Consider the following 13302-nt stretch of genomic DNA (forward strand, 5'->3'; position numbering starts at 1 on the left):
CCTATTCTTATTGCTTATTCCATAATTGCAATTTAAAATCTGGCTGGTGTATACAGGGTGTTTCAAACTTGGCAGTTTCTGTATTCGGCAGCCAGTGCCTGCAGTGTCAACAAGTACGACGTGCCTTCTAGATATTTTGAAATGTAAAACAGAATGTCCAAGCATTATTTTACTATAAAAATGAACATAAATGATGGAGAAAGATAAGTATTCTCAATGTATCTGAGGACCACTAATATTAGGTTAAAGTGCATTAGTTAATTATCTTTCAAGATTACCAAAAAGCTCACACTGTTATCAGAGGCTTGGAAAGCCAGAAAATAAGCAAAAATGAAAGACTGATTGCAACGTCTTGTTAAAGTTTCCCATGAAATGATTGATTTTGACAGTGTTCCCTCTTGTCTAATAAACTATTTGTCAGTAATGAATAATTAAATTGTTTTTGAAGGGAAATCAATATATAAAGTTTTGAGAATTGTGCTCTAAGAGGACCCGAATGCGAAAAATACTTTAAAATCCATGGCATCCATGACAGTCAAGTTTCTGTACTTTTGTTTTTGTATTGGTTGTGCCATTTGATGCTGTATTTTGCATTGATTACACCATTGATTATATAACCAAATTAAGCGTTTTGCTACCCCTGCAGTTCATTTGCCCAGCTACGTATCCAAACAACGTCGATTGTCCATGTACCCCTCCTCCTGCAGTAATGCCACTATGGTGGTGCCATTTTCCCATAAATATAAAATAAAATAATCTCTCTGACATACCGGCACTGCTGTATGGGCACAAAATTCAAGTAATGGAAGTTTGACCTTCCCCTTCGCTGCTAGCAATTAAAAATTTTGCACTGAAAGAATGAGAACGCAGTTTAGAAGAATGCTTCACCGTTTAATATTTTGTTGTGATGTCCCTTTAATGCTACCACCCCTGCCAGGTGCAACCTGTGCATATGTGACACAGATCAGCTAGTGTACATGCAGGTATACATACCTGGCAGAGGCAATACGAGCTGACTCATTTTATTAGGAGTGTTCATCGTGGCACAGAACTGTTGTCGACTGTATATTTGGCACACATCTCACACAGTCGCAGAACGAGCTGAAGGTGGCCGTATCAGTCTTCGTTCAAGAGTGGTGGCAGCGCTAGAGTCCGAGGAAAATGCTACCAGGGTCCTCAAGTTGCTGGAGGACAGCAAAGACACCGTTGTGAATAAGATGATAGCTTTCCTTCGAGTTTCTGGGCTCGGTGAAACGATCTATCTCAAGTATCTTCAGGTAAGTAGTTTTTTCAGCATTCTTTGCATGATTTCTTATTTGATTGATCAGATGAAGTCCTAATGAACGAATCACTGATAACTCTTGAAACGTGGCGTGATGAATTTCGCATGAAAATTAACCTAAAGACAGTGTGTGCCAAAAAACAAAAATGCACCTTTGCGTTATACTTGCGCACTACGAGATATTGAAATTAAACATACTACTCAATTAAAGTACCTCGGTGTAACAATTTCTAACAACCTAAATTGGACTAAGCACATAGAAAATATTACTGGATCCGCTCGGAAGAAACATTGTCTGTTAAAATGCAAATTAAAGGATGCCACACCTGATGTCAAGATAATGGCATATAATAGAGTTGTTAGACCGACTGTGGAGTATGCTGGTATAGTCTGGAACCCACATAGCCAAAAAACACATTAAAATACCTAAACAAAATCAAAAATTAGCCGTCAGGTTAATTTTCTCGTGTTACGTCTGGAATCGATCAGTAACAGCATTGATTCGAAGGGCTGGCCTTCAGTCATTTGCTACTCCAAGAAAGTTAGCACGTCTGAAGTTTTTTGTTTGCTTTACAATGGAAAACTTAACTGGAATCCCTGACGATATTTGCAATTCCCTGGTCAAGCTTCAGCAAGAGCCAACCATGTGAATGTTGTTTTGTCTTGCACACCCAGAGTTGATGTTTTTTTAAATACATATTTTTGCCGCAAACTATAGTTGACTGGAGCAGTTTTGATCCTCATGTGTTTGCCAACTGCAATTCTGTTGACACATTTCAAGAAAGACTGGAAATGCTGTTTGTATGAGTTAATGTTGTTTTTTGCCCACTCTGTAACATCCTAAAAAGGCTAAAAGCCAGACTACACGTACATATGCCGGCACGAGAAAGCTCACAACCACGTGCCTCATGCATGCGCAGATGGTGCAGAACAGATCGTACGCATCAAAGCGCGGCTTGAGCACAGTCATCTAATGTTTACGCACAATAAAAAATAGTGTTGTCCAACATGACGGCACCCATGACGGCAACTCTAAACGCTTCAGCATGAATTCATGTGATGGCTACTTTCTCACTCGTGTTGATCGCCAGTAATTATTGAAATCAGCATTCACTTTCTCTAAACTCACCCAAAACGTTAGTTATCAGCTCACAGCACATCTAATTTCTCATATCATTCTGCGATTCCGGCCCCCATAGGCCTAATGAGAGGCATCCGCATAGCAACAACAGAATGGTTGCTAATGGATTGTCTTGGCTTGGCCATGTTTGGCATGAGGCACCAGACAAAACAATGTCTACCAAAACGAAAATGTGAGCCAAGTGCACCGCGTCTTGTAGGTTCAAACTGCCATTATTCTCGAGGCGTGGCCAACGCAAGGTGCGTGGGCGCGAGCATTCGTGCACTGGCACACGTCTGTGTAGTTTGGCCTTAACAGTGTTGTAAATTTTTAAAAATGTAAAAAATTCATTGGAGCGACATCATCAACTAGAGCAATATGACATCATGGATTTCTATCTGTATTCTCATATTTGGGTCATTTTGGCGTAGAAAAAGTTTTCGAACTTGCTCAGTTGAGTTGTTTATTCATTAGTTCTTATAAACTATCGACTATGCCCAATTAGACACCGTTGCAGTCTATGACACCATGGCTAGTGAAAACTTCAGGGCGGCATCGCTACCAGTCTTTCATATTTGAGTCCCCTTTTTCTTGCCTCCCCTCACGGCAAGAGGGACAGAAAGATTTTACTAGTGTAAGTTGGCTTAATATCCCTTTCAATTGCAAATTATAATACAGTCAATAAATGTGCCACATTTACATAATAATCACTACACCAAATACACAACTGCACCATAAGCTGTGCTGTCACATGTTTAAAAAAGTCAGCGCAAGGCCGATAGTTGCGTTTTTACTGCGATAGCAATTATATGGACACTCCAAAACAGATTTCTGCCGTCGGCGTCGCCGTCATCGTCGCCGTCGCCGTGAGGTTCCGTATGACGTCAATGGAGATGAAATCGTCGCCGCGCGCCGCCGAACGCTGTATGTGCGAGTGAAAGGGCGCGAGGGACGCGCGCTTTCACGGGGAGTGAACCCACGGCGGAGAACAAACGCGCGTTCTGCGCCGTGCTCCCTTAAGGGAACTCCGGCTGGTGACCTGGGCAGAGGACGTCGCGACTAGGCACGGCCTGGACGCCACAACCGGCAGCCTGAAGGCCGCCCACAACGCTGCTTTTTAATTTTCATTACTTCGGGCCTTCTCAATAAAAGTTTTCCACCACCAACACCCTTAAGGGCTGCAGAAGTAGGCGTCTCTTTCCTCCTTTACAATCACCATATATGTAGAGCAAACGCGCCTTCTTCCGACGCGCGAAAGGCCATGGGGGGGAGGGAAGGGAGGCGAGGTTTAGCTGCAGCACCAAGTGCCTATTTATATCAGATGCTCTGGCAACAGTCACCAACGCCGCACGCATTTTGTGCGAACGCGGGCAAAACGCTGACGGCGTCGACAGCAGTTCTGCGTGTTGCCGGTGCTGCTGCATGTCCAAGTTTATACAGCTGATAAAGCTACTATCATTACTCCGTGTAGCTCTCTACAATTTGCTCTACAAAATTATAAAGGAGGAAAGAGACGCCTACTTCTGCAGCCCTTAAGGGAGCACGGCGCAGAACGCGCGCTTGTTCTCCGCCGTGGGTTCACTCCCCGTGAAAGCGCGCGTCCCTCGCGCCCTTTCACTCGCACATACAACGTTCGGCGGCGCGCGGCGACGATTTCATCTCCATTGACGTCACATGGAACCTCACGGCGACGCCGACGGCAGAAATCCGCTTTGCAGTGTCCATATAACTGCTATCGCAATAAAAGTTTGGCTTGCACAAAAAAGTAAATCTTGTGTTGGCCTCATTTCTTCTTTTTTTAGGACTATGATGATGATGCCCTTCGAAGACTTTTCGTTAATGTCCTGGAAATCCCTCTTGACTAAGATGGCACAGTGCCACTCTATTGCTATTAGCATTTCTGCTTGTATATTTTGAATAAACGACTGCTTTGTTCTTAAAACGAAATGTCTTTTCCACACCTTGTTCCTAGCCACGCACTAGGCCACAAACACAATTAGCGAGAAACCTGGAACTGCCTTGACAGGCGATTAGTATAGCTATTGCAAATTCTTAGTTATAAATTTACAACTGCATTAAAGTACCAACTGTCAACTATGAGCAAGTTGTAGCAGCGTTAATGAAAATGCATCCACATGTCTCTCTATACTGCAGTATGTCACTGGAAGTCAGGTTTAAACCGCCCATGCCATTTGCAGTGGTGGGAATCCTGGCGCACCATTATCTGCTACAGCCTTTATCCTAAAACCACAGCAGTAATGAAATGGTAGAGCGTCCGCCTCGTATGCGGGGGGAGGTACTGGGTTCGCATCCTGGTGCCACCAGAAACTCGCAGGATTTTTTCTAATGGGTAGAGATGTACCACAAACTCGTTCTCGGTTGTTTATTTGAGTTCTCATCTCGAAAAGGAGCCCTATAGAGATTTCCAGAGGTCTCTGGGCGCCACTTCTTTCACCACAGCTTCGGTGAAATAGTCAAGCATCCGCCACTGCTGTGGAAGGCAGACGAGTGCTGACGACAGGTACCTACCAGTAAAATAGGTACAAGAGTGCTCCCGGCCAGGTGCTCGATAACCACAGAAGTTCCAGTCGCTTGGAAGGGCACCCAACTATTGGGAAATTGGCGGCATGAGACCTCCAGAGCCATATCTATTGTGCCGTTCTAACAGTGGTGGCGCACCCTAGAGACCGTCTCTGCATGCCAGTAGCCAGAACAACCCCATAAAGGGCACCATTTACCCAACTCCGGCGGCTCCATGGTCATCCGGAGATGAATCCCCCCCACTTTAATCTGCACCATTAAAGCTGCTGCAGCCATTCTACGAATTAAAGAAACTGCCAAGGACAGCTGCAGTAAACACAGATGACAGGTATGCTAAAGATGTGTCTCTTCTGATTGTAGAAGCAACTGACAGGAACTAAATATGATGAGCAGTAGTCGAACAAAGGAGTGTCGCTTGAAGGCCGACGTTTCGACAAGGGGACTTATCTTCATCAGGGCAGCAACTGCTTTCCTTAGCAGTGTTGATAGCAACTAAGTGACAGGTTGCAACTGATATGTTTATTAACGATGCACTTGTGTATATGCCAATTCATATTCTGTCATTTATCTGTTGTTTCAGAGATAAACGACTAGTATTGTTTATTATGGCAGCCAGCGAATTCATGCTTTATCACTACAGTCGTGACCTGAACGCCTCAACCTGCTCCATAGAACCATATTGTTACGCTGCGCAGTGGAGCCGAAGAGGAGATCGAAGAACTGCGCGTTTGTTAGAGAATGCCTGACGGCCTGCGATCCTGTCTCTATGCCCCCTCGATCATCTTGTAAATAACCCGTCTCATCCGTAACAACTTTGGTGGAGGTGCTGGGTGATTGCTCTGGACAACCTTCTTCTACGCACCCTCCGACGAAGCCGGCGCTCGCTCGGACTACCACCTGAAGACACGGACATGAACGAACCACAAGCAGCTGGCAGCAGCCATGACACAAGCATGCAAGATGATAGTGAGTGCCCAAGGCAAGTCATATGCTGGATTCCTCAAAAAGAACCACGCACCTTTTCCGGCAAAGCAGATGAGGATGTCAACAACTGGCTCAAGTATTATCACAGGGTAAGTGGTCACAATGTGTGGAACTCTTCGGCGCGACTTGCTAACTTCGTTTTCTTTCTTACCGGAACCGCACTTCTCTGGTTCGATAACAACGAGAGCACAATGACTACATGGGAAAAGTTCGTTGAGGAAATCAAGTGCTGCTTCGGGGACTCACTTTCCAAAAGAAAGAAGGCTGAACATACGCTTTCGCGAAGAGCACAGTTGCCCGCGGAAACATGCACAACTTACATTGAAGAAGTATTGAAACTGTGCAGAATTGTCAACACGGGCATGTCGAATGAAGATAAGGTTGGACATCTTCCGAAGGGCATCACTGAAGATGTATACAATTTTCTTATCTCAAAGGAAGACCTACGTACTCCTTCTGATCTTAGACGTCACTGTCGTGCTTTTGAGGCGCTGAAGACGCGACAAGTATTGCCAAAATTTGGTAGACTTGACAACGTCACCACGGTCGCAAGTGTGGACGTCTCCACCTCCCACCACATCGCATTGTTGGTATGTCAACTCGTTAAGGAAGAACTGGCGAACTTTCAAGCACCAGGTGGAGGAAGAGACACAGGATGGGAGTACCAGCAATGTACACTTGATGCACGCTGTCCTGAACAGCCGGTACTTTGCTAACTGCAAACTAACAGCGAAAATCGGCCCTTGCTTGATGAACGAGTCTGCATCGACACGACGGAGTTCCGGCATCCTTCGCGTAACTTCGAACGCCATCAGGCCGCACCACTCCAACGCCTTTCACCCCGATACAACCAGCCTCAGACCCCATTTTATGACAACCCTGTGTACCGCAAGCCACTTATTTGCTTTAGCTGCGGAATCCGTGGACATATCGCCAGGTATTGTCGCAGGCGGCAGCAGCACGTTTCGGCCATCCCCAAGTATCAATGTGGAGTGCACTGCAGTACGCCATGGCAGACTGCTGCGCCTCTTCCGACGACATCCGCGTGAACATGTATCCCGGCGCGAGTCTCCAGCTTCCGACCGCAGCCTTACTCCACCTACGACCGGCTAACACCGCTCGCCATCACCTCGCCGTCGCTCACTTTCACCACCACTCCAGCTGGGAAACTAGCTGGTGCGACCGATGGAGGTGAGGTCATGGGACGTTAATGTAGTCCTCCACCTGTCGCCGTGCTCAAAAACAAAGTGTGTGTCTGTGTTGATGGTTTAAGTACTCGTGCCTTAGTGGATACCAGTGCTACAGTTTCAGTGATGAGTGTTTTGTTTAAAAATCGTCTTGGACACAAGGTTATGTTCGCATGGGACTGAAAGACTACTTTTCGTGGAGTTGGGGGTGAAACCCTGCGGCCCGTTGGTGTTTGCTCTGCTCTAGTGAGTGTTGGTGGACAAGATTTTCCAACTGAATTTATTGTTTTTGAACACACCACTCTTAACATCATTCTTGGGATTGACTTTCTTGGTGAATGTGGTGCATTGTTAGATTGTGGGGCTGGTGAACTTTCTCTTCGAAGGGACGTGATATCAGCAATACCAGAAGTATCTGACGTGGACACGCTGGGAGTATTTTTCGTGTCCCACGACATCCTTTTACCGGCTCAAGCTGTGGCATTTGTTCCAGTGATTTCCACGCATGGCCCTCCGCATCGCTGTCATGGTTTAATTGAGCCGTACTCCCCTACCATGTTGAAGAAAAATATACTGGTTCCTCAATCCATTATAGAATGTGTAGATAGTCGTGCTCATGTGTGGACGGTGAACATGTCTATGGAGCAAGTTTTACTGCTGACTGGACTCAAGCTGGCCACCTTTGACTCAGAGGTGACTGTCTCAATTGATGCCGTTGATGCAGCGAATCGCGACTACACCTTGGAATTCTCCCGGATGACGAACAAGTCGCTATCCTCTTCTGAGCGAACAGAATTGCAAAAGGTGCTTGTCCGCTATGCGCCAGTATTCGATTTCACGCAAGACCAGCGTCCCATTTCGTCCTGATTCACGAACGTAACACCGCATAAACACGGACCAAGTGACGCCTATTCGCCAGAAGCCGTGCCGCGTCTCTCCTGCAGAATGAAAAATAATCGACGAGCAAGTTCAAGAAATGCTACGGAAAGGTGTTGTCCAGGAGTCTTGCAGTCCCTGGGCAGCTCCAGTGATACTAGTTAAGAAAAAGGACAATTCTTGGAGGTTCGGTGTTGATTATCGAGACTTAACGCCGCCACAAAGAAGGACGTATACCTTCTGCCACGCATCAACGATGCTCTAATCTTTTGCATCAACGAGCAGCGATCTTTGCATCATACCAAGTGAACAAGTACGCCGATCCGATCCCTTTCAGCGGTTGGAATCGATTTTGCTAGACCTCTATATGAAGACACTACGTCGAAAGTCTACATTGTGTTATTTACTTGTGCTGTCACAAGAGCATACACCTTGAATTAACCACCGGACTGTCGGCAGAAAGTTTACTGCTCACGTTTCGGCGATTTATATCACGCGGTGAATTGCCTGACGTAAGGAGAGAATATCTTCTTAGCCTGCGCTCACGCACTATGCCAATGTTCAAGCTTGGAACAGTGTAAAAGCTGGTGATCTCGTACTTCTTACGAAGAAAATGCCTCACGACAGCTATGGAAAACGGGACGAATCCAAGAAGTACAAGGACGTGATCAAAATATCAAACCTGTTCAGTGAAGCTTCCAAACCGGCTCTGTAATACGCTGCCTCCACCAGCTTCCGTACCCATTGAACGTTCTTCACTCTAACAGAGTCAAACTGCGCACCTTTCCGGGATGTGAGGACATTGAATAGTTCCCTTTCTTCGAAGAGAGAGAAAAAGAAAAGCAAGAAGAGAGAGCCCACCATGAACTGCATTCGATCCAATTACCGTGAACAATGTAAATACCGTTTTGTTTCATCATAGGCCGTGACTATTTATTCTATAGCAGAAATGGGAGAGAGCATCTGGCTATGGAGTTCCAGGTCTGTAAAGGGCCGCACACTTCCACCTTATGTCGAGAGGTGTTTTGGTTTAATGAAATCCTCATAGTACAGCACCGCGGCGAGAGGTTGCACAGCTCAGCAATGCTTGTTGTTTGCAGGCACAAGGCTTCAACTAACTCATCATCCTCTTTCTCGAGCAGTGAATACTGCTCGTTCTTCTCCAGTACAACTGGAACACCAATATATCCATAGCACACCTTAAGGTCGCAAATTTTTTTTTATAGATTGATCATGCTGGTGCTTTTGTCCTGGCAAAGATAATCCTTCAGTTCTGCTTGCAACAGGGATTTCAGCTGATAAGGCTACCATGGTCACAGCACTGCTGGCTTCAATAAATAAAATAGACGAAATAGGCATCATGGTAGCTTTTTTTCTTGTCAATACTGCAGGAAGTTCTGAGGGCATATCCCTTGCAGAACCAGCCCAGATTTCAGCAGCTGCCGACACACAACTAATGGCAGCCATTTCAGCTTCCAAATCAAGTACCATAAAATCACTGCTGGACTTATGTTAGGTGTCGTTAGACGGTCGACTTCAGAACTTAAGTGGTGTGAATGGCAATATGCAAAATCTGTTCATGTGAGCATGTTTCGTGTGGACGCAGTACTTTCACTTGTAGAGCCTCACCCTTAGCCCAGTGAGGAGTACCTAGTAGGCTAGATACGTGCTCTTCTGGCCAACCTCTCCCGCCTTTTCTTCATTAAAACATTAGTCGTCCCTTGTGCATGTCAAATCCAGTAACTACTATAATGCCTTTCCAAATATGCATCCACAAACACGGCATGCAGAGATCCCTCAAATGATTTATTGCTATATAAATTAACACAAGTTGCAATGCTTTGCCACTCTAGGATAGCATCGAGCAACATGTGCACAGTGATTATCAAGCTTGTTTCCTGTGCTTGCACGGTGAAGCCTTACAAATGAACATGCCGGTAGAATGTCAGAAGGACATTCACGTGCAGGGATCTTGAACACAGCTACCGAATGTAGCAACTACTAGAGATCCGGGGACTTGTTTGGCCAGCTGGTTCTCCGCTTAAGTTCAGTGAAACAAGCGAAAACAACTAGACCTCAGTCTTTTCAATGTTTCCTGCATAAAATCTGGTTTGACGTTTACGAAGTAAACATTGGAAGTGAGCACCTGCATACGCCGTACATATTAGAGTCCGTTTTCCTGTCCGTTCCTGCTGGAAATTTTTTTAGTTTTATTTATTATATGGACATGCTTTTTGAGAGCATCAGCTTGCAATTTTGTACAATTTTTTTCCGGCTCACCCTCCTACCACTATAGGAGGGGTTCGAATGCTGAACTTATTAAAATTTCTGTCACAACTAGCAAATGCAGATGCTCTTATTCTTGCATGCGTGTTTAGGCATATTTATACGCATATACAGGTCAAATGCCTTAGAACAAAACAACCTGTATAACAAAGGATTACATATGTTCTAACTGAATTGCTATCTTTCATAGACATAATGAACGCCTCTGCATCAAAGACCACTACAACGAATTTGCCTGCACAATGAAGAAATTTAGGCATCCCCTCGACAGGAGCAGCTAGAAGCCCCTCTCACCAAACCCAACAATGAAGGCTTGAACAGCCAAACCCTTTGATGAGAGGCATTAGTGTGTTTTTGGTAGTCTAATGGCAACATGTAAATAGCCTAATAAAAAGAAATAGTGTAATGATAATCATGCAAGCCAGCAAAAAAATTTATAAAACACCAATATCTACATGCTTTTGCTCGACACCTGTGCTAGAAGTAGAGCAAGATGTAGGTGCTGGCCATGGAAAGAAACACTGGCAAAACATGTTGCAGCCTTCTGCTAGTAACAACTGCTTGCTTTGACTGGGTGTAATGCGAGGTCTGTATTGCAAAGAAACTTTTCCTCAAGGAAAGGTTTGAAGAAGTACCGAAAATTTCTAAGTGGAAAACATCCCTCTAAATAAGCTTTCAAGAGTATCTAGGATCAGTATCAGCCCTTAAATCCTTGCACAGAAGAGAAAGATATTTGGCTAATAAGCTATTCAGCTCTTCGCAATTTGTTTTACAGACTTGATGGAGTGGTTACTTAATGAACACTGTTGAGAAGTACAGATATGCTTATAAAAAGGAGCCCAAGTAAGCTCCAAGACCAGACAAAAGTTCGAGGTTTACAGGAATTCTTTCACAAGCATGCAGCTTGTGCCCAAACTAGCTGTAGAAATGTACATCACTTGTCTTGCTTTATTAGTGATGCATTATCACTAATATGAATGTGCATTCACCTGCACTGAATTTGCCCTCATTGGAATGTCTTGTGGAACTGGAGAACTCAACATACTGTCACAAGACAGCAGTCCTTACTAGTGCAGCGACACTTGCCCAGGTAGCCAGCTAGTCTGCTGCCACAGGGAATCTGTCGTAGGCTATGAAAATTTGCAGCATGCATTATGAAAATCTTAACTGAAAAAATTGTACTAATGTTTCAGACATGTCAATGTTGAATGTTGCAGCCATACCATCTACTCTTAGCATAGGGCACAGGACATTGCTATATGCAGTGTTTGTTTCCTTCACAATGACACACGACCCTCTATGCACCCCCGCTTTATATTATATGCATTTACCCGCGAAAGCCCAGTGTAAAATTTGTTATGTTAAGTTCGATACATAAAAAGTCTGACTTAAGCCCAGGAAGGTTAACACAATGCCAGTAGAAGAGGATTTTTTTTATTTGCGAGAGAGTTTTCAGTTGCAGACAGTTCAATGAACCAATTACTCTATAACAATTTTTTTTTCATAGGAATACTCTTTATGGCCACAAATAAAGGGTGTGAACAAGTTCCAATTTTCCTTGATGTGGAATGGCATTTGAAATTTGATGGTTTGAACAAATCGAGAGGGACAATGCTTAGCTTGACCATCCATTTCAGCATGCAACACCATACTTTCTATGTCAATTCACAATCTATGCCTCCATGTCGGAACTTTGGTTGTACAATGCTACGACAACACCAGTCCAGAAAAGAGGTTCTCTTTGCACAAAAATCGAAGTTACAAGTGTCACAGGGTAAAAATACAAAGGTGGCACAACTTATTGCTTCAGCAAGAACATACGTTGCTTTAACACAACATTTATTGGCAAGGTACTCAGTCTCTAAAGGGTGCTGAAAAATGCTTGGCCATGATTGGAGGTGGCACACATGCATACCCGATTAGATAAGCCTTTTATCACAAAGCAGACCAGTTTTGCACAACACGTTATATTTTTTTTGTCAGATTTAAGCTGCCATTGCAATTGACTGCTTAAATTACATCACAGGTTAGCCTTACAGTTCATACCGCACAGTAGTCATTGTTTTGCAGTACATAATGCTGTACGACTTATTACAGACTACATTCTTAAGCACTGAAAGGTAAGTGGACAGCATTGTGGATAAAAATGCAAGAGCTGCGTAAATTGATGCACAAGAAAAGCTACTGCTTCTATATTAGGGCAAAATGAAGAGCAAGGCTACCTTAGTAGAAAGAACTGCCCAACCCAGTTGTAGCATACAGTCAAGCATTCCAGGGTCTACATAAGAATTCCAAATTGCGTATGACAGGACAGCACAAAAGCATGAAAATGAAAGCAGCAGCTACTGACTGGAACAAGGACTGACAAACACTAAAAGGTAAACACTGTATGGAAACATAAAAGCACTACTGGTGCAATGTATAGTTGAGCAATATAGTTCACTGCTGTTGATATGGTAGCTATATTCCCATTGCTTAATGCTTTTCAATGTCATGAAGTTCTCTTATTCTTGGTACCGAGCCTTCCCGTGGAAATGTCCAGTGCAGCTTCGCCAGTTTTCCGAAGCACACCTGTTGAACATTTCCATACCATACGCTTTCTTTCAACTGCAGCACGGACAATCTTTTTCATCTTTTCCATATAGGCTGGCTTTGCATTTGTGTGCTGCCCTTTTAAATACAATGTATACACTTGCTTCTTTGCAACCGGGTCTTTGCAAAAGTCTAGAAGACAAAGTGCTGTGTAACATTCAAGTTCAAACAAGACATCCTCTAAATACATGGCAAAACTAGCTGGTGGTGGGGGCCTTGAGGTATGTGTTGAGAAAAACCCAGACCCTGATGGCTTGCCAAGATCCTCGGATTTGCCGCATCACTGCATTGTTGGAATTCACATGGTTGATGGGTAAAGTTCTCGCACTTCACAATTACACAGTCCTCATCTTCAGATTCTGTTGATGCAAATGATGCAGTTTCTACATCACTATCAATCTTGCCAGCAGGGTCAGAAGCTGCAGACATTCCAC

The 13302-nt window shown here is 44.3% G+C and overlaps 1 protein-coding gene across 2 annotated transcripts in view; it reads left to right on the forward strand.

Annotated features, from left to right (window-relative positions):
* Positions 1–4336, forward strand: part of LOC119437483 (nuclear factor NF-kappa-B p100 subunit-like) — a 155315-nt gene extending 150979 nt beyond the window's left edge. For both annotated transcript variants that reach the window (XM_037704495.2, XM_037704496.2), the window contains exons 19-20: positions 1090–1277; positions 4205–4336. In XM_037704495.2, the coding sequence (XP_037560423.1) occupies positions 1090–1277; positions 4205–4267 (251 nt within the window). In that variant the 3' untranslated portion in view covers positions 4268–4336. The remainder of the gene's footprint in view (positions 1–1089; positions 1278–4204) is intronic.
* The last annotated feature ends 8966 nt before the right edge of the window (positions 4337–13302 follow it).

This window comes from Dermacentor silvarum, chromosome 1 (genome assembly GCF_013339745.2).
Source record: "Dermacentor silvarum isolate Dsil-2018 chromosome 1, BIME_Dsil_1.4, whole genome shotgun sequence".
NCBI lineage: Eukaryota > Metazoa > Arthropoda > Arachnida > Ixodida > Ixodidae > Dermacentor > Dermacentor silvarum.